The sequence below is a fragment of the Vulpes lagopus genome, chromosome 7 (assembly GCF_018345385.1).
Source record: "Vulpes lagopus strain Blue_001 chromosome 7, ASM1834538v1, whole genome shotgun sequence".
In the NCBI taxonomy this organism is placed as follows: domain Eukaryota; kingdom Metazoa; phylum Chordata; class Mammalia; order Carnivora; family Canidae; genus Vulpes; species Vulpes lagopus.
The window spans coordinates 6,607,740-6,629,570 of record NC_054830.1 but is presented as its reverse complement, the minus strand read 5'-3'; the positions used below and the strand labels follow the sequence as shown (position 1 = coordinate 6,629,570).

The 21,831-nt window shown below is 38.6% G+C and overlaps 2 protein-coding genes across 2 annotated transcripts; one reads left to right on the top strand and one right to left on the bottom strand.

Annotated features, from left to right (window-relative positions):
- Window positions 1-6,272: 6,272 nt before the first annotated feature.
- On the bottom strand, window positions 6,273-6,641 carry LOC121494159 (prefoldin subunit 1-like). The gene has a single exon (XM_041760335.1). It carries the CDS (start codon window positions 6,639-6,641, stop codon window positions 6,273-6,275), a length of 369 nt encoding a protein of 122 aa, XP_041616269.1.
- A 10,537-nt stretch (window positions 6,642-17,178) lies between these two features.
- On the top strand, window positions 17,179-18,222 carry LOC121495046 (zinc finger protein 737-like). The gene has a single exon (XM_041762347.1). The coding sequence runs from the start codon at window positions 17,179-17,181 to the stop codon at window positions 18,220-18,222; it is 1,044 nt and encodes a 347-aa protein (XP_041618281.1).
- Window positions 18,223-21,831: the final 3,609 nt, after the last annotated feature.

Here is a 21,831-nt window from a genome sequence, read left to right as displayed (position 1 = left end):
AAACTGTACAGAGATGTGATGCTGGAGAACTATAGAAACTTCGCATCTCTGGGTAAGGCTGACACGATCCCTTTATTTATTGAGTTTGGGCGTGAATTTCTGGGGTAAATTAACCCCAATTACCTTGTGGCTAATATGAATATTCCTGTTGGTTTCCTGTAGGTTTTTGTAGATTTTTACATTTATGAAAAATAGCTTGTGTTAAGATAAAATCTGCCTACCATAGTTTAGGCATTTAGAGAATACAAAGCAATGTGTAATGTATGTGTGTCTGGTTTTGTTTTTTGTTTTTTGTTTTTTTCCTAGTATATTCAGAGTTGTGCTGCCATCACCACTATCTTAATTCCAGAATGTTCTCATTGCACTACCTGCAGGGCATTTTATTCTTCCTGGGTCTCTAGACCCTGGCAACAACTTAGCTACTTTCCATTTCTATAGACTTGCCTGTTCTGAATATTCATATAAGTGGAATCATACCACATGTGGTCTTTTGTGACTGATTTCTTTCACGTAGCATAATGTTTTCTAGGTTCATTCATGTTGTAACATTTATCAGTACTTAATTCTTATTTATTTGCTGAATAATCTGTTGTGTGGACATACCATTTTGTTTATTTTTTCATTGGCTATGGACATTTCGATTTTTGGTGCTTGTTACTATGAATAGTGCTGCTACAAGCATTGATACATGTTTTTATGTGGAGATAGGTTTTCATTTATCTTGTATATATGCCTGAAAGTGGAATTGCTGGGCCATTTTGTCACTCTATGCTTAATATTTTGAGAAACTGCCAGTTTTCCAAGCTGACTTTATTATTTTACATTCTCTCTAGCAATGTATAAATGTTCCAAAATCTCCACATTCTTGCCAAGACTTAATACTGTCTTTTTGCTTTATTTGTCTATTCTGTTTGTAAAATGGTATCATCATGGTTTTGATTTCCTTACTAATGACGTTGAGCAACTTTTCATGTACTTATTGGGCATTTGTATATTTTCTTTGGAGAAATATCCTTTGCTCATTTGGGGTGCCTGGATGGCTCAGTCAGTTAAGTATCCAACACTTGATTTTGACTCAGGACTCTTATCTCAAGGGAACTTTTTGCTCACTTGGAGTCTGCTTGAGATTCTTTCCCTCTCCTGGCCCTTTCCCCACTTATACATGTTCTATCTCTCTAAAACAAATCTTTAAAAAAATTCTTTGTTAATTTAAGAATTGGATTGTCATTTTTTTGAGTTGTGAATGTTCTTTATAATTTCAGGATACAGATGCCTTATCAGATTGCAATTTGCAATATTTGCAAATATTTTCTTTAATTTTATGTTGCCTTTTCACTTTATTGGTAGTTTCATTTGTGGTATAAAAGTTTGATTTTAATAAATAACATCAATTTTCTGGATTATTGATTCTATTCCAGTGGTTTATATATTTTTTTATTAAAGATTGTATTTATTGGGGATTCCTGGGTGGCTCGGCGGTTTAGTGCCTGCCTCCCGCCCAGGGTGTGATCCTGAAGACTGGGGATTGAGTTCCATATCGGGCTCCCTGCATGGAGCCTGCTTCTCCCTCTGCCTGTGTCTGTGCCTCTCTCTCTCTCTCCGTGTCTCTCATGAATAAATAAATAAAATATTAAAAAATAAAGATTGTATTTATTATTTATTTGAGAGAGTGACAGAGAGTGAGCCTGCACAAGCAGAGAGATGGAGAGGGAGAAGCAGGCTCCCCACTGAGTGGACAGCTGGATGAGGGGCTCAATCCCAAGACCCTGAGATCATGACCTGAGCAGATGCTTAACTGACTGAGCCACCCAGGTGCCCCTCAGTGATTTATATTTCCATCCTTATACTAGTACCATGCTGTAAGATTATTGTAGCTTTGTAGTAACATTTGAATTGACTAAGTGTGAGTTTTCTAACTTTGTTTCTCTTTTCCAAGATGGTTTTGACTATTCTGGATCTCTTGAATTTTCATATGAATTTTAGGCTAAGCTTGTCAATTTCTGCAATGAATCCAGGTTGGATTTTGATAAAAGCCACATTGAATCTGCAGATCAATCTGGGGAGTGTTGCCAATTTAGCAATATTAATTATTACAATATATATAAACATGGGATGTCCTTTCATTCATAGAAGTCTTTATTTTTGTTAATATATTTTTAATTAAAAATTTAAAGTATAATTAACACAGTGTTCCATTAGTCTCGAGTGTACAATAGAATGATTCAACAGTATATACATTTAGTGCTCATCAAAATAAATGTACACTTACTCTCCTTCCCTTTTTTCACCCTTCCCCTCCCCTCTGGTAACGATCTATTTGTTCTCTATAGTTAAGAATTTGTTTTTTGGTTTGTCTTTTTTTTTGTTTTGTTTCTTAAATTCCACATAAGGGTGAAATCATAGAGTATTTTTCTCTTCACTTAGCATTATATTCTCTAGATCTATCTATGTTTTGCAATTGGCAAGATTTCATCATTTTTAAGATTTTATTTATTTATTCATGAGAGACACACAGAGAGAGAGAGAGAGAGAGGCAGAGACACAGGTGGAGGGAGAAGCAGGCTCCATGCAGAAGCCCAATGTGGAACTCAATCCCAGGACTCCAGGATCACCCCCTGAGCCAAAGGCAGACACTCAACCACTGAGCCACCCAGGCATCCCAAGATTTCATTATTTTTTATGGCTAAGTGACATTCCATAGTATATATGTACCACATTATATTTATACATTCATGTGTGAATGGACACTTGGGTTGTGTCCATATTATTCTGTTGTAAAAAGGCTGCAATCAACAGGGGGTGCAGATATCTTTTTAAAGTAGTGTTTTCATTTTCTTTGAGAAAATGCCCAGTAGTGGAATTACTGGATCATATGGTAATCCCAATTTACATTTTTTGAGGAACCTCCATATTGTTTTCCACAATGGCTGCACCAGTTTATGTTCCCACCAACAGTGCAAGAGGATTCCTTTTTCTCCACATGCTTACCAATACTTATTATTTCTGTGTTTCTGATTTTAACCATCCTGACAGATATGAGGGAATAGCTCATTGTGGTTTTGAATTGCATTTCCCTAATGATAAGTAACGTTGAGCATCTTTTTGTGTGTCTGTTGGATATCTGTCTTAGGAAAAATGTCTTTTCATGTCCTCTGCCCATTTTTTTAATTTGGAATATCTTTTTTTGGTATTTTATTAAGTTTTATATATTTTAGATATTAACCCCTTACTGGATACATTATTTGCAAATATCTTCTCCCATTTAGTAAGTTATCTTTTTGTTGATTGTTTCCTTTACGTGCAAAAGCTTTTTATTTTGTTGTAGTACCAGTAGTTTATTTTTTAATATTGATTTGAGAGAGAGAGAGCAGAGAGAGCAAGCACACATGAGCAGGGGTGAGGGGCAGAGGGAGCGGGACAAGCAGACTCCTAGCTGAGCAGGGAACCCCATTCGGGGTTTGAGCCCAGGACCCCGAGATCATGACCTAGCAGAAGGCTGACATTTAATTGGACTGAGCCACCCAGGGGCCCCATACCAATAGTTTAGTGTTTTTGTTTCCCTTGCCAGAGGACTTGTATTTAGAAAAATGTTTCTATGGTTAATTAATGTTGAGGAATCATTACTTCCTGTGTTTTCTTCAAGGAATTTAATGGTTTCAGGTTTCATATTTAGGTCTTTTTTTTAATTTAAAGATTTTATTTATTCATGAGAGACACGGAGAGGGAGGCAGAAACATAGGCAGAGAGGGAAGCAGGCTCCATGCAGGAGTCAATCCTAGGACTCCAGGATCACGCCCTGAGCCAAAGGCAGACAGTCATCCACTGAGCCACCCAGGCATCCCTCACATTTATTTTGGTCTTTAATCCTTTTGAGTTTATTTTTGTATATGGTATAAGAAAGTGATGCAGTTTCATCATTTTGCATGTTGCTGTCCAGTTTTGCCAATACCGTTTATTGAAGAGATTCTTTCTCCCATTGTATATTCTTGCCTCCTTTGTTGTAAATTGATCATAAAAGCATGGGTTGATTTTCTGGACTCTATTCCATTCCAATTATATGTCTATTTTTTGCCAGTACCATACTATTTTGATTACCACAGCTTTGTAGTATATCTTGAAATCTGGGATTATGATGCCTCTAGCTTTGTTCTTGGTCTTCAAAATTGCTTTAGCTAGGGCAGCCCAGGTGACTCAGTGATTTAGTACTGCCTTCAGCCCATAAATAAATAAAAAATCTTTTAAAAAATTGCTTTAGCTATTTGGGGTCTTTTGTGGCTCCATAAAAATTCAGGATTATTCTAAACCTGTTAAAAATTAGTATTTTGATAGAGATTACGTTAAATCTGTAGATTGCTTTGGGTGGTATGGCATTTTAACAATATTGGTTCTTTCAATCCATAAGCATGGAATATCTTTTCATTTGTGTGTCTTAAATTTCTTTCATCAATGTTTTATAGTTTTCAGAATACAGATCTTTGACCAGTTTAGTTAAGTTTATTACTAGTTTTTTTTTTTTTTTGGTGTAAGTGTAAAGGGGATTGTTTTCTTCTGTTCACTATTAATGCATAATAATGCAACAGATTTCTGTATATTTTTTGCACCTGCAACATTACTGAATTCACTTATCAGTTCTAAGTTTTTTGGTGGGTTTTCTATACATAGGATTATGTCATTTGCAAATAGTGACAGCTTTATTTCTTTTGTCCTAATTCGGATGACCTTTATTTCTTTTTCTTGTCTGATTGTTGGGGCTAGGACATCATGTAATATGTTGAATAAAAGTAGTGAGAATGGATATCCTTGTTCCTGGTCTTAGAGGAAAAACTCTTAGTCTTTCACCACTGGGTATGATGTTAGTTGTGGGATTTTCATTTATGAATTTTATTACATTGAGGTATGTTCTCTTAACCGACTTTGTTGAAGGTTTTTCTTTTTTTATCACGAATGGATGTCATACTTTGTCAAATACTTTTTCTGCATCTATTGGAATGATCATATGTTTTTTACCTTTTCTCTTGTTCATGTGATGTATCACATTGCTAAAATATTAAACTACCCTTGTATCCATGGAATAAATTCCATTTGATTGTGGTGAATGATTTTTTTTTTTTAATCTATGTCGTTGGGGACAATTTGTCAATATTTTATTGAGGATTTTTGCATCTATGTTTATCAGATACTGACCTGTGGGTATTTTTCTTTGGTAGTGTTTGTCTATCTAGTTTTGGTAACAGGGTAATGCTGGCCTTGTAGAATGAATTTGGAAATTTTCCTTCCTCTTTTTGGGAATAGTTAGAGATGAATAGGTATTAACTCTAAATGTTTGGGAGAATTCACCTGTGAAGGCATCTGGTTCTGGACTTTTTTTTTTAATTGATTCAATCTCATTGTCAGTAATTGTTCAAAAACTCTATTTCTTCCTGATTCAGTTTTGGGAGGTTATATGTTTCTAGGAATTTATCTATTTCTTCTAGGTTGTCCAATATGTTGGCACATAACTTTTTATAATATTTGCTTATAATCCTTTTTATTTCTGTGGTGTTGGTTGCTATTTCTCTTCATTTATGATTTTGAGTCTTCTCTCTTTTGAGTGTGGCTAAAGGTATATTGTTTGGTTGATCTTGTCAAAGAACACTGGTTTCACTAATCTGTTCTATTATTTATTATTTTTTGGATGTGCTGCTGCTTTATTACTGCATTTTCTTGAACATTTGCAACATGCCATCAAGGTTACTTAAATTCAGCTATCCCCCCTGGTCTTCTTATTTGCATGGAGGCTCAGAGGTGAGGGATTTTACTCAAAGGAACAGAAAGGGACAAAAGCAGCGGCAAAGGCTTAAATAAAGAGGTCAGGGAGGAGTTGAGGTTGAAAGCCTCTACCTCTCTGGCCCTTGGTTCTCATCCTTCAGCTCAAGAAAGGCAGACTTCGTAGAGTGGCTGGGGGAACACATGCCTTTTATTGGTCTAAGGAGCATAACTAGTTCATAGGCTTGGGCAGAGCTCCCCTATCTGTATGGCTCCCATCTCCCTCTCCTGGGAGTTTGTGACTCACTCCCAGGGAGAAGTGTTCTGGACAGGGGTGGCAGACAGAGCCAGGATAAAAAATACAGAACTGGGGTCTGAAAGGGTATCATGGTGAAGTAGAAAACACAGGGTTATGAGATCATCCAAATAAAAAGTCCACCGGGGCAGAAGAGAAGTTTCTCCACATGGGCCCCCCACCTGCCCTTGCCAGGAATGGGAGGGGGCAGGAAGCTTCGGCTGGAGATTTCCTACTGTGCCCTTCGTGCCATCAGCATCTCCCGGATGTTGTCCTCAGCTTCCTTCACACTCTGCTCCAGGTAGGATTTTTTCTGTTCTAGTTCTTTAATTTTTTCTTCTGCTATTTTCTGTTTCTCTAACAGATGACTGTGAATTACCTCCTTGGACTGAAGAATAAACATTCTTCCTACACCTTCATACATGTTAGCCTCATCTACCAAAGTCATGATCTCTGTATCTGTAAGATGTGCGTGCTTTTTCGTTCTGTTTAGCTGTTCAATCTGTATGTCTGCAAGCTTCACCTTCTGTTGAGTGTCAGTAACTTTGGCTTGAAGTTCTGTGAAGGCCTTCTTCAACTCCAGATCCAGGGGAGCCGCCATCTTGGTTCACTGTTCTATTATTTTTTAGTCTCAATTAAGTTTCTAATAATTTCCTTCCTTACACTGGCTTTGGGCTTTGCTCTTTTTGTGGATCCTTTAGGTGGAAGGTTAGTTTGAGATTTCTCATGATTCTTGGGGTACACCTGTATTGATATGATCTTCCCTCTTAAAAAGGCTTTTGCTGCATGCTAAAGATTTTGGACCATTGTGTTTTCATTTTCATTTGTCTCCATGTATTTTTTTTTAAATTTTATTTATTTATGATAATCACAGAGAGAGAGAGAGAGGGAGAGAGAGAGGCAGAGACACAGGCAGAGGGAGAAGCAGGCTCCATGCACCGGGAGCCCGATGTGGGATTCGATCCCGGATCTCCAGGATCGTGCCCTGGGCCAAAGGCAGGCGCCAAACCGCTGCGCCACCCAGGGATCCCTGTCTCCATGTATTTTTAAACTTCCTCTTTGATTTCCTGGTTGACCCATTCATTGTTGAGTATTTTTTTATGTTATTTAACCTCCATGTATTTGTATTCTTTCCAGAGTTTTTTTCCTGTGGATTATTTCTAGCGGTTGAAAAGGATGTATCATATGATTTCAGTCTTTTGTATTTTTTGAGACTTGTTTTGTGACCTACCATGTGATATCTTCTGTATAATGTTTTGTGTGCATTTGAAAAGAATGTGTATCCTGGTGTTTTGGGATGGAATGTTCTGAGTATCCATTAAGTGCATTCCAGTACATCACTCAAATCCATATTTTCTTGTTGATTTTCTGTCTAGGTGATCTATCTATTGAGATAAGTGGGTTGTTAAAGTCCCTTACTAATATTGTATTACTATAGACTTCTTGCTTTTTTTTTTAAAAAACAGTTTTATGTATTTGGGTGTTCCCAAGCTGAAATGCATAAATATTTACAATTATTTTTAAAAGATTTTATTTATTTGAGAGAGTGAAAGCACAAGCAGGGGATGGGGCAAAGGGAGAAGGAGCACCCCTTTATGAGCAGGGAGCCCGATGTGGGGCTCAATCCCAGGACCCTGGAATCACAACATGAGCCAAAGGCAGACACTTAACTGATCGAGCCACCCTGGCACCCTGATTGTTATGTCTTCTTGTTGTGTTGTTCCCTTTATGATGATGTAGTGTCCTTGTCTTGTTATGATCTTTGTTTTAAAGTCTATTTTGTTCCATGTAAATATTGTTACTTCAGCTTTCTTTTCACTTCCATTTGCCCTGTAAATGTTTTTCCAACCCTTTAATTTCAATATGCTTTTGTCTTTAAGTTTGCAATGACTGTCTTGTAGATAGCATATAGATGGGTCCCACTTTTATTCATTCAGTCACTCTGTCTTTTAGAGTATTTAATCCATTTACATTCATAGTAATTATTGATAGGTATGTACTCATTGCCATTTTGTTACATGTTTTATGGTTGCTTTTTTTTTTTTTTTTTGCTTTTGGTTGCTTTTGTAATTCTCTGTTCCTCTCTGATCTTACTCTCTTCCCTTGTGATTTTGTGACTTTTTTTAGTGATATGCTTGGATTCCTTTCTTTTTATTTTTGGGGTATCTTACAGGTTTTTGGCTTGTGATTACCACTTTTGGGTTTATTTATTTATTTATTTATTTTTTTTTTTTTAAATTTTTATTTATTTATGATAGTCACAGAGAGAGAGAGAGAGAGGCAGAGACACAGGCAGAGGGAGAAGCAGGCTCCATGCACCGGGAGCCCGATGTGGGATTCGATCCTGGGTCTCCAGGATCGCGCCCTGGGCCAAAGGCAGGCGCCAAACCGCTGCGCCACCCAGGGATCCCCACTTTTGGGTTTATACATAATATCCTATGCAAAAAAAAAATATCCTATGCATTAGTAGTCTATATTAGGTTGATGGTCCCTTAAGTTTATTTTTAAAAAGATTATATTTATTCATGAGAGATACAGAGAGATGAAGAGACATAGGCAGAGGGAGAAGCAGGCTCCCTGAGGTGAGCCTGATGTGGGTCTCAATCCTGGGACCCTGGGATCATGCCCTGAGCCAAAAGTACATACTCAACCACTGAGCTACCCAGGCATCCCTGGTCTCTCAAGTTTAACCTATTCTAAACATACTAAATTTTTACCCCACCCCCATTTTGTATATATGATGTCATACTTTACATCCTTTCAGTTTGTGAATCCCTTGACTGATTAAGATTTTATTTATTTGAGATTTTATTTATTTGAGAAATTTATTTATTTATTTATTTGTCATTGAGTTCCCTCATGGGCATGGGGGTAGGGGCAGAGGGAGAAGCAGATTCTTTGCTGAGCAGGAAGCCTGATGCAGGGCTCAATCCCAGGACCCTGAGATCATGAACTGATGCTTAACTGAATGAGCCACCCAGGTGCCCCCCCCTTGATGGATTTTTATAGATATAATTAATTTTACTGCTTTCGTACTTTAACTTCCATTCTAGTTTTATAAGTGATTAATCTAGTTTTATTATGTTTAAATGTACCTGTGAAATTTTTTCCTTTTATAATTTTCTTCTGATTATGGCCTTTTCTTTCCACTCAAAGGATTCGCTTTTACATTTCTTGTAAGGCTGGTGATAAGTTACATTAACTTTTCTTTTTCTGGGATACTCTTTAACTTATTCTGAATGACAGTCTTGCTGGGTAGAGTATTCTTGGTTGCAGATTTTTTTCCTTCTAGCACTTTGAATGTATCATACCACTCCCTCTTGGTATGCAAAGTTTCTGAAGAAAAATCCTCTGATAGTCGTATAGTGTTTCCCTTGTATGTAACTGTTTTCTTTACTTTTTTTAAAAAAGATTTTATTTATTCCTTCATGAGAGACAGAGAGAGAGAGAGAGAGAGAGAGAGACAGGCAGAGAGAGAAGCAGGCTCCATGCCGGGAGCCCCACATGGGACTCGATCCCAGGTCTCCATGATCAGGCCCTGGGCTGAAGGCGGCGCTAAACCACTGGGACACCTGGGCTGCCCCTGTTTTCTTTACTTTTGCTGCTTTTAAAATTTTCTCACTGCTTTTTGCCAGTTTAATAACTGTGTGTCTTGGTATGGAACTCTAGGGTGATTTTGTTGGGGGTGACTTCTGGATCTGGATGTTTGTTTCCTTCCCCAGATTAGGGAAGTTTTCATCTATTATTTCTTTAAATAATAAAATTTCTGCCCCTTAGTCTCACTTCTCTTTCTGAGACCCATGTAATGCCTGGGTGGCTCAGTCAGTTAAGTGCCTGCCTTTGGCTCAGGCCATAATCCCAGGGTCCTGGGATTGAGTCTCACATTGGGCTCCCTGCTCAGTGGGGAGTCTGCTTCTCTCCTTCCCACTCCCTTTGCTTGTGCTTTTTCTCTCTGTTAAATAAACAAAAATAAAATCTTTAAATAAAAAATATAATGAAAGTATTACACTTGATGGTGTCATTGAGTTCCCTCAACCTATCCTCAATTTTTCTAAGATTTTATTAAAAAATTTTTTTAAAAGATTTTATTTATTTATTCATAGAGACACACACAGAGAGAGGCAGAGACACAGACAGAGGGAGAAACAGGCTCCATGCAGGGAGCCCGATGTGGGACTTGATCCCAGGTCTCCAGGATCATACCCCGGGCTGCAGGTGGGGCTAAACCGCTGCACCACCAGGGCTGCCCTAAGATTTTATTTTTAAGTAATCTCTACACCCAACGCAGGGTTCAAATTCAACCCCAAGATCAGGAGTCTTTTGCTACACTGAGCCAGCCAGGTGCCCCTACTTATAACTTTAAATATTCTTTTTACCTTTCATTTTGGTTGCTTTCCACTACCCTGTCTTCCAGCTCCACGATCTATTCTGCTCTCTCTAGTCTATTGTTCCCTCTAGTATATTTTTAATTTAAGTTATTGAGTTCCTTATCTCTGATGGGTCATTTTTATATTTTCTATCCATAGAATTCTGTTAACAGTGTCTAAGTCTTTTTTTTAAGTATTTATTTTTCAAGTATTTATTTAAGAGACAGAGAGATAGAGAGGCAGAGACCTAGGCAGAAGGAGAAGTGGGCTCTTCACAGGAGCACAATGTGGGCCTCAATCCCAGAACCCAGGATCATGACCTGAGCCAAAGGCAGCCGCCCAACTGCTGAGCCACCCAGGCATCCCAACAGTGTCTAAGTCTTAAAAATTCTTTTTAAAAATACTTTAAAAAGATTTATATTAGAGAGAGAGAAAGAGTGTATGCACTTGAAAAAGAGAGCATGAGCAGAGGGAGGAGCAGAGGAGGGAGAGGGAGACAATCCCTAGCAGACTCCACACTGAGTGCAGAGCCTGATGCAGGGCTTGATCCCGTAACCCTGAGACCATGAGCTAAGCTAAAACAAAGAGTCAACACTTAACTGATTGAGCCACCCAGGACCCCTAAGTCTTAAACTTCTTATGTTAACTTTAACCCTAATCAGTTTTTGATGATATTGTCAATGGAATTGTTTTCTTGTTTTCGTTTTCATTATATTCATTGCTAGTATAAAGAAATACAAATGCTACGTTGTATGTGATCTTTTCCCTTGCTCTTTCAGATTTTCTATTTATAAACTTATGACATCTGTGAGTAGAGATGGTTTTTCTTCTTTCCAAACTGGATAGCCTTTATTTTTTTCCTGTGTAGCTGCCCTGGATAGAAATTCCAATGTAATGTTGAATATAGGTGGCCATAATGGACATCTGTTGTCATTGTTCCTAATCCTAGGGGACAGGACAGTTTTCAGTCTTTGTCCATTAAGTCTATTTATAATAGATGATTTTAAATCTTTGTCTACTAACTCCAAATTATGGCCTTATAAGGAATGTTTTCTGTGGCTGCTTTTCTTTTTATTTTTTAATTTAATTTTTATTGGTGTTCAATTTACCAACATACAGAATAACCCCCAGTGCCCGTCACCTATTCACTCCCACCCCTCGCCCTCCTCCCCTTCTACCACCACTAGTTCGTTTCTCAAGAGTTAGGAGTCTTTATGTTCTGTCTCCCTTTCTGATATTTCCCACACATTTCTTCTCCCTTCCCTTATATTCCCTCTCACTATTATTTATATTCCCCTAATGAATGAGAACATATAATGTTTGTCCTCCGATTGACTTACTTCACTCAGCATAATACCCTCCAGTTCCATCCACATTGAAGCAAATGGTGGGTATTTATCATTTCTAATGGCTGAGTAATATTCCATTGTATACATAGACCACATCTTCTTTATCCATTCATCTTTCGATGGACACCGAGGCTCCTTCCACAGTTTGGCTATTGTGGACATTGCTGCTATAAACTTTGGGGTGCAGGTGTCCCGGCATTTCATTGCATCTGTATCTTTGGGGTAAATCCCCAGCAGTGCAATTGCTGGGTCATAGGGCAGGTCCATTTTTAACTCTTGAGGAACCTCCACACAGTTTTCCAGAGTGGCTGCACCAGCTCACATTCCCACCAACAGTGTAAGAGGGTTCCCTTTTCTCCGCATCCTCTCCAACATTTGTGGTTTCCTGCCTTGTTAATGTTCCCCATTCTCACTGGTGTGAGGTGGTATCCCATTGTGGTTTTGATTTGTATTTCCCTGATGGCAAGTGATGCAGAGCATTTTCTCATGTGCATGTTGGCCATGTCTATGTCTTCCTCTGTGAGATTTCTCTTCATGTCTTTTGCCCATTTCATGATCGGATTGTTTGTTTCTTTGGTGTTGAGTTTAATAAGTTCTTTATAGATCTTGGAAACTAGCCCTTTATCTGATACGTCATTTGCAAATATCTTCTCCCATTCTGTAGGTTGTCTTTTAGTTTTGTTGACTGTATCCTTTGCTGTGCAAAAGCTTCTTATCTTGATGAAGTCCCAATAGTTCATTTTTGCTTTTGTTTCTTTTGCCTTTGTGGATGTATCTTGCAAGAAGTTACTGTGGCCAAGTTCAAAAAGGGTGTTGCCTGTGTTCTCCTCTAGGATTTTGATGGAATCTTGTCTCACATTTAGATCTTTCATCCATTTTGAGTTTATCTTTGTGTATGGTGAAAGAGAGTGGTCTAGTTTCATTCTTCTGCATGTGGATGTCCAATTTCCCCAGCACCATTTATTAAAGAGACTGTCTTTCTTCCAATGGATAGTCTTTCCTCCTTTATCGAATATTAGTTGACCATAAAGTTCAGGGTCCACTTCTGGGTTCTCTATGCTGTTCCATTGATCTATGTGTCTGTTTTTGTGCCGGTACCACACTGTCTTGATGACCACAGCTTTGTAGTACCACCTGAAATCTGGCATGGTGATGCCCCCAGCTATGGTTTTCTTTTTTAAAATTCCCCTGGCTATTCGGGGTCTTTTCTGATTCCACACAAATCTGAAAATAATTTGTTCTAACTCTCTGAAGGAAGTCCATGGTATTTTGATAGGGATTGCATTAAACGTGTAAATTGCCCTGGGTAACATTGACATTTTCACAATATTAATTCTGCCAATCCATGAGCATGGCATATTTTTCCATCTCTTTGTGTCTTCCTCAATTTCTTTCAGAAGTGTTCTATAGTTTTTAGGGTATAGATCCTTTACCTCTTTGGTTAGGTTTATTCCTAGGCATCTTATGCTTTTGGGTGCAATTGTAAATGGGATTGACTCCTTAATTTCTCTTTCTTCAGTCTCATATGTTAGTGTATAGAAATGCCACTGATTTCTGGGCATTGATTTTGTGTCCTGTTTGGCTGCTTTTCTTACCCTTCCCCAACCACCCCCCGCCATGTGTGGTATACTTTCCTGTTTCTTTGCATGTCTCAATTTATTCTTGAAAATTACATTTTAGAGAATATATTTTACCTATCTAGCATCAGATGCCTTTGCCACCAAGGTTTATTGTTGCTGTTATCTTGCTGGTGCTTATTTGTTTAGTCACCTCCCTAGCCGAGTCCCACAGATTCTGTATTCCCTCCAATGTTTGGCCACAGAATTTTCTCCAAACTCTTAGAAGAAAGTGCTTATTTTGGTGCACTTGGGTGGGTCAGTCAGTTAAGCATCCTATTTTTTTTTAAGATTTTATTTATTTAGGGATCCCTGGGTGGCGCAGCGGTTTGGCGCCTGCCTTTGGCCCAGGGCGCGATCCTGGAGACCCGGGATCGAATCCCACATTGGGCTCCCGGTGCATGGAGCCTGCTTCTCCTTCTGCCTGTGTCTCTGCCTCTCTCTCTCTCTCTCTGTGTGTGTGACTGTCATAAATAAATAAAAATTAAAAAAAAAAGATTTTATTTATTTATTCATGAGAGACACACACAGAGAGGCAGAGAGACACACAGGCAGAGGGAGAAGCAGGCTCATGTAGGGAGCCCGACATGGGATTCGATCCCGGGACTCCAGGATCACACCCTGGGCCGAGGGCAGGCACTAAACTGCAGAGCCACCCAGGGATCCCCTAAGCATTCTACTCGTGATCTCAATTTAGGTTTTGGTCTTAGGGTTGTAAGTTCAAGGCCTTGTTGGGCTCCACACTGAGCACACAGCCTATTAAAAAAGAAAATTTAAAAATTTAAAAATGCTTATTTTAACTTTTAAGCATGGTTTCCTGGTCATTATAAGTTTGTAGTCCAAAAATGATTAGTAGCATTTTCTTAAATGCCTTGCCTTTGTCTCTTCATCTCTTGCCAAGTAGACCTATGTAAGAAGTCATGCCTTTAAGCTTCAGGCAACTCATAAGATAAGGTCATTTTTCACTTTTGGTTTGGGCAGGATCTAAGAGTCAATCGAAGCTAAGTAATTTGGGATTTACCCTCTTTCTTGGGCATTTGCATAGCTTTGCTCATGCACAGAATTCTGAACCCCAGGAACTGATTGAGGTTTTCAAAGTCCCCAAGGTAAAGCCTTGGAGCTAACAGGCTTTTTTTTTTTTTTTTCTAACAGGCTTTTTTTCTGCTAAGCTGAGCTCTGAGTAAAATCCAATAGCCACATCACCCTGAGGATATAGATTTTCTAGGGAGCTGCAAGCTTAGAAAAATAATATTTATTTTTCACGATAGACAATGAATTTTAATGTAACAGAGTACAAAGAACTCACTGAGGTCCCTGTGTGGCTCAGTCAATTGTGTCTGCCTTTGGCTCAGGTCATGATCCCCAAGCCCTGCATTGGGCTCTCTGCTCAATGGGAAATTTGCTTTTCCCTCTCCCTCTGCTCCTCCCCTGCTCATGCTCTCTCTCTCTTGCTCACTCTCTTTCATATAAATAAATAAAATCTTTCTTTAAAGATTTTTAAAAATTTATTTATTCATAGGAGACACACAGAGAGAGGCAGAGGCACAGGCAGAGGGAGAAGCAGGCTCCACACAGGGAGCCCAATGTGGAAATCGATCCCAGGACCCCAGGATCATGCCCTGGGCCAAAGGCAGGCATTAAACCACTGAGCCACCCAGGGTTCCCTCCACACTGATTAAAAAAAAAACATTTTATTTATTTATAAGAGACACACATAGAGAGGCAGAGACCTAGGCAGAGGGAGAAGAAGACTTCCCATGGGAAGCATGATATGTGCTTTACTTTTGCTTTGTTAGAAATTTCCCAATCATTTTGCTGTTCCTGAGGCCACACTTGCCTGTCTTCAGAACCTCAAAGACAAAGTTGCCAGTTTTAAGATTTTTTGTTGTTGTTGTACACTGCATGTTTCTCTCACATACATTGTTCCTCATTATAGAAAAGCAGCTCAGTAAACCTACTCTGATTGCCCAGATGGAACAGGAAGATGAAATGAAAACAGAGACAAGAAATCACCAAGTTACCTGTTCATGTGAGCAGTGGGCATATATGATTTTTTTTTACCACATCTGGTGGGGGTGAGGAAGAGGTACATTATGAAGTCAAACAGGGAACAGATATGCTTTAAATTTGAGGAGATACCAGAGACCATTTGGTGTGAGCTTATTCATGTACTTTGAGAATTCCCTAGTCCTCGGCTTTTTTTTTTTTTTTTTTTCCCAATCCTCGGCTTTTAACTGATCATTTCATACTTTCTTATACTCTGAAAGAAAGATCTCTCTTATGCTATAATATTTACATTTAGAATCATTGTCTAATTCTTCCCATTTTGCATATATAGCTATAACCTTTGCCTGTTAACATAATTTTCAATCATGATAGAACCATTACTTAGTAAATTATGTAAAATACTAAAATATGTAAACATCAATTCTTTTGATTAAGAATGCATTTTTCTTGTACACTGTATTCGTAAATAGTAGGGTCTATTTTTTAAGATTTTATTTATTTATTTATTTATTTATTCATGAGAGAGAGAGAGAGAGAGAGAGAGAGAGAGAGAGGCAGAGACACAGGCAGAGGGAGAAGCAGGCTCCATGCAGGGAGCCAGATGTGGGACTCAATCCTGGGGCTCCAGGATCAGGCCCTGGGCTGAAGGTGGTGGTAAACTGCTGAGCCAGCCGGGCTGCCCAGTAGCGTCTATTTGAAGAACATGTGCCTCAGTTTTGTCTTCATCACACCATTTCACACTCGAAGTTGTTTCCTGTTTCAGATTGGGCTTGGGCTTTCCCTGCTTTTGTCAGTATTTTGTCACCATGTCTTTCCCCAACTTACTTTCCCCTCAATTTGTTCAGATGCGATGGTTCTCCTTAAAACCAAACAATCACAAGATGAACAAGATATTTTGGAGAAAGAAGCACTCAGTGATAAGAAGGTAAGAGTCACATGAGAATTTCTTGCTCTGTGTTAGAAGTCTAGACTTCCATGTAGTAGAAAAGGAACACATTGCCACATAAGGGGCAATTTGAAATACTAATTTTACCCATAGAAAACAGGAAATCTCTAAAATATTATGAACTTGAAGGAAACTCATACCCTAGCTCCAAAAATGGTTGCAGAAAATCCCCAATATAAGTATTTTCATAATGGAAGTTAGATATTAAATATTGAAAACATTCACTCCAAAGCAATTATGTTAAACTCTAAAGAGACCCTGATGGGAGCCACCTGGCATAACATTTCATCTTATTCAAGAACTGTGTATGTTCACTACGGAAATGTTAGTGAGTGGTAAGCTCTAATTCTAATAACTTGTTTAAACACATCAGAATTTGAGGGGAGGGGGGAAGATTCTCAATACAGTGAATGTAATAAATATTGTGATCATAACTCATTTTAACTAATAGGAACAAACTCATGGAAGCAGATCCATTGAACAGAATAAAATTGCCTTGAGCATGAAATCTAGCATTACTCAGAATCAGAGAATTCATCCTGGAGAGACACCCCATCAATCTCTTCATCCTGACAAAGTCCTCAGAGATTGTTCACAACTTAACCCACATGAGAGCATTCTTTCCAGAGAAAATGACTGTAAAAAAGATAAAAATGCCTTCATCAGGAATTCTTTCTTAGTTATACGTAAGAGACAACACACAAAAGAGAGATCCTATGAATGCACTGACTCTAAGAAAGTCTCAAATTCAATATTATACCTTAAGCATGAAAAAACTTGGATCAGGGAGAAATCTTTTCAATGTAGCCAGTGTGGTAAAGTATTACAGAACCGCTCATCCATTGCATTGCACATGAGAACCCACAGTGGAGAAAAACCTTTCAAATGTGACCAATGTGGGAAAGCCTACAGTTCAAGTTCTTACCTTACACGGCACAAAAGAATTCACACTGGGGAGAAGCCCTATGAATGCCGTGATTGTGGAAAAACCTTCAGAGATAGTTCACTTCTCAAACAACATGAAGGAACCCATTCAAAGAACAAACCCTACAAATGTAATCAGTGCAGCAAGACCTTCAGTAGAAACTCTAGGCTTACCACGCATAAGGTAACACATACCAGAGAGAAGCCCTATGTCTGCGATGATTGTGGGAAAACCTTCAGTATTCTTTCATACCTTACAAGACATAAGAGAATTCACTCGAGAGAGGAGTCCACTGAGTGTAGCCACTGTGGAAAAGCATTAAGTAGTCTGTCATCCCTGAAGGCACACCTGCGGATACATACTGGCGAGAAACCTTACACATGTGATCAGTGTGGGAGGACTTTTAGAATGAGCTGTAATCTTAATGTGCACAAGAAAATGCATGCTGGAAAGAAACCATGTATGTGCAATGACTGTGGGAAAGCCTTCAGGGATAGCTCATGCCTTAAAGAACACATGAGAATTCACACTGGAGAGAAACCCTTTGAATGTAACCAGTGTGGGAAAGCCTTTAGATTGAAATCTTTACTCAATTTGCACAAGAAAATTCACACGAGATCGAAACCATATCAGTGTAAGGAATGTGGAAAACCCTTCAGTGGTCTCTTATCTTATAGGAGACATATGAAAAAGCACACCAGGGAAAAGAAACCCTTCAAATGTAGTGATTGTGGAAAAGCTTTTGCGAGGCATGTATCCCTTACAATACACATAAGAACTCACACTGGAGAGAAACCCTATGAGTGTGATCAATGTGGGAAAACCTTCAGTGTAAGGTGTAATCTTACTGTGCACAAGAGAGTCCATACTGGTGAAAAGCCCTATCAATGCAATGTCTGTGGGCGTGCTTTCAGTAAGCTATTAACCCTTCGGCGGCATCGTGAGAGCACTCATGGGGGACAAAAGTCTTAGTAATGTCCATGTGCAATAGTATTCGGTGAACTCTCAATCTTTAAGGTATACAAGCAAATGCTGACTGCAGAGAAACTGGATCTAAAGAATGGAAAATGCCTCTGAATAAAAGATCTGTGGGTGAACTATAAGTTATGCAATGACTGTAATAAATCCTTTATTTATCCCTTCAATATGTGACCACTCAATACTGAAAGTAAAAACTTTTGTAGTGTCTTCAAGACTTGTTAATTGAGAAGAATTAACACAATGTTTTAAGTTGCCATGTGCACAGTGTTTGTGTGTGTGCATGCACCTGTGCATGCACGCGAGTTGGGAGGGAAATTTTATTCACAAATGCTATCATTTACCAACATAACCCATGTCAGGTTGTTATATAAATTTTTATATATAATTAAAAAATTAAATTGCTACTGGAGTACCAGGATGGAGGTGTGTTTAATATTTACCTTTTAGATAAAGACTTTGTGTTTACAAGTCATCCAAATCATGTCTCTTAACCTACCATTTCCTGACACCAGGGTCTATAATGAACCTTCCCACCAAAATTGTGAGCGGTAAATCCTCCTTGAAATTCTGTACTTTTCACAGCACATCATCTACATTTAAGATATTGTTAAGTAATGTACAACCCCAAGACTTTCTGACAGGGTAGAAATAACTATTAACTACTACGCACACTGGCCAAGAAGTAGAACATTGTCAGCACTGAGAATCTTCCTTCAGTGCTTCCTTTTCGCTCACTAATCACCCTAATTCCTGCCACCAGAACATGTGTACTCTATGCATTTTTAAGAGATTTTATTTTTAAGTCATCTCTGCACCCAATGCAGGGGTCAAACTCATATCGAGAGTTGCATGTTCCACTAACCAAACTGGCCATGTGCCCGAGAATCATGCGTTTTTAACAGCTTTATTGAGATATTTTGCATGCCAAAGTATAAGAGTCACTGGTTTTTGACATTATGCCTGATATATTGTCATTTGCAACTGGATTCTGACCAGCATTGTATTTGTGAGATTCATCTATTTTCTTTTTTTTAAGATTTTATTTATTCACGAGAGACACATAGAGAGAGGCAGAGACATAGGCAGAGGGAGAAGCAAGCTCCCTGTAGGGAGCCCGATGTGGGACTCGATCCTGGAACTCCGGGATAATGCCCTGAGCCAAAGGGAGACTCTCAACCACTGAGCCACCCAGGCGTCTGTTTTTTCTTTAGTAGTTTTATTCTCACTGACACATAGCTTCCCATTTTATGAATATGCACAATCCCTGTACCTGTTCTGGACATTTGGGTTGTTTATAATTGGGAGTATTATTTTGGAGTATCATTTTTTTTGGAGTAGCATTTTTTAAAGATTTTGTTTTTTTCAATTTTTAAAATTTATTTTTTTTCACGTGGCTTTTTAATTATTTATTTATTTTTAGTCATTGGTTTCACAACTGGTTGCTGGTTTTTTTTTTGTTTTTGCTTATTTATTTATTTATTTATTTATTTATTTTTTAATAATAAATTTATTTCTTATTGGTGTTCAATTTGCCAACATACACATAACACCCAGTGCTCATCCCATCAAGTGCCCCCCTCAGTGCCTGACACCCATTTACCCCCCCCCCCGCCCTCCTCACCTTCCACCACTCCTAGTTCGTTTCCCAGAGTTAGGAGTCTTCATGTTCTGTCTCCCTTTCTGATATTTCCTACCCATTTCTTCTCCTTTCCCTTCTATTCCCTTTCACTATTATTTATATTCCCCAAATGAATGAGACCATATAACGTTTGTCCTCCGATTGACTTACTTCACTCAGCATAATACCCTCCAGTTCCATCCACATTGAAGCAAATGGTGGGTATTTGTCATTTCTAATGGCTGAGTAATATTCCATTGTATACATAAACCACATCTTCTTTATCCATTTATCTTTTGATGGACACTGAGGCTCCTTCCAGGCACAGGTGTCTTGGTGTTTCACTATATCAGTATCTTTGGGGTAAATACCCAGTCATGCAATTGCTGGGTCATAGGGTAGGTCTATGTTTAACTTCTTGAGTAGCCTCCACACTGTTTTCCAGAGCGGCTATGCCAGTCTGCATAAAATTTTATTTATTTGAGAGAGAGTGAGAGCATGAGAAAGAGTATGCACAGAGGGAGAAGCAGACCTCCTGATGAGCAGTGAGCCTAATGTAGGGCTCAATCCCAGGACTCTGAGATTATGACCGAGCCAAAGGCAGATGCTTAACTGACTGAGTCACCCAGGAGCCCTATAATTGGTATTTTACAAGTAATTCTGCCATGAACATTCTTATACATGTTTTAGTTCACAGGTGTACATATTTTTATTGGGTCTATTGTAGGAGTGCAATTTCTGAGTCAGGGAATACATATGATCACATTAATTCAACACAACCAAACAGTTTTAGAAAGTGGTTGTTCCAAATGCATGACTGCTATCTTGGTAATATTTTACATTGTTTTTTATTTTGGTAATTTTTGTGTATATGATGTAGGACCATATTTTTATTTTTTTAATTTTAAAAACTTCTTTAAATTTTGAACTAGTTTTGCACTTACTAGAAGCTTGTACAGAGTCCTGTATAGCTCTCAGTTTTCCAATATTAATAAAATTAATTTATAACCTGCTTCCTTCTGGATGGTATTTTTTGTGATCTCTAAGATTGGTGGTTTTGATGTCTAATTTCCAGGCAACCTCCAAAACCTTGCCCAAGTAACTAGTAAATTGGTTTCTTTGCACTCTTTCCTATTATAGTACTAACCTCACTCATGAAGGGACTTGAGTTAACAAAATTTTTTTTACAGTGACTTTGTGGGAAATGATCCCATGATACATGCTCTGCATCCCCAGTCTTTCCCTATGGGGAGTTAAAGACCGCTTTGCTACTCTTCCAGTGATAATCTGACTCAGAGAAAGCTGGGAATTGGTGTAATGAAAAGCTCATCAGTTCTCTTAAGGTCAGATCCAAGAAATCCAAGAATAAAATTCCTTGCCTGGAGGTGAGAGGAAACATGTGGGAAGAGAATGAGGCATACCTGTCCTCAGGGTCAGGAAATCTGGTCATCCAGGAATTCTTTCTATGAGCTGTTATCCTTAAGGATTTGAAATACCTTGGGGAAGAAATGACAGTACATATTGGGCTAATGAGGAGCTTTGGAAATTGAGCTCCCAGGGCCACAGAGATAACAGTCTACCTGTGACCACTCCCCTTAAAGACCTGCTCATGTCAGAAAATACATCTGAATCTCCAGAGATGATCTCTCTTGCCCAAGAACCCAACTGCCTTACATGATCCCTCTGCCCTTCCTGGGGACACTTTCCCACTATCCTTCAATATTTAGAGGAAAAGTGAAATACTCGTTGGTGACTTCAAGGTAATCTGATGTGCTCTAACAAATACTGTGAGAAATTGAACAATTTTTAAAAAATCTACCTATCTGGAAGACATCCAAGAGGTTAGAGATAGTTTGGTAGGATTAAGTTAATATTGAATTTGCAGTCAGTTGTGTTTCTGGCTTTTACTCTGCCTTTTAAATTCCAGGGACTCTTTCCCTACCTGAACATGAATTAGCCCCTTCAGAAATTGGACAAATTAT

Bases quoted from the DNA above. Each gene is read 5' to 3' on its own strand.
- LOC121494159 (XM_041760335.1), bottom strand. From the start codon at position 6,641: ATGGCGGCTCCCCTGGATCTGGAGTTGAAGAAGGCCTTCACAGAACTT.
- LOC121495046 (XM_041762347.1), top strand. From the start codon at position 17,179: ATGAGAACCCACAGTGGAGAAAAACCTTTCAAATGTGACCAATGTGGG.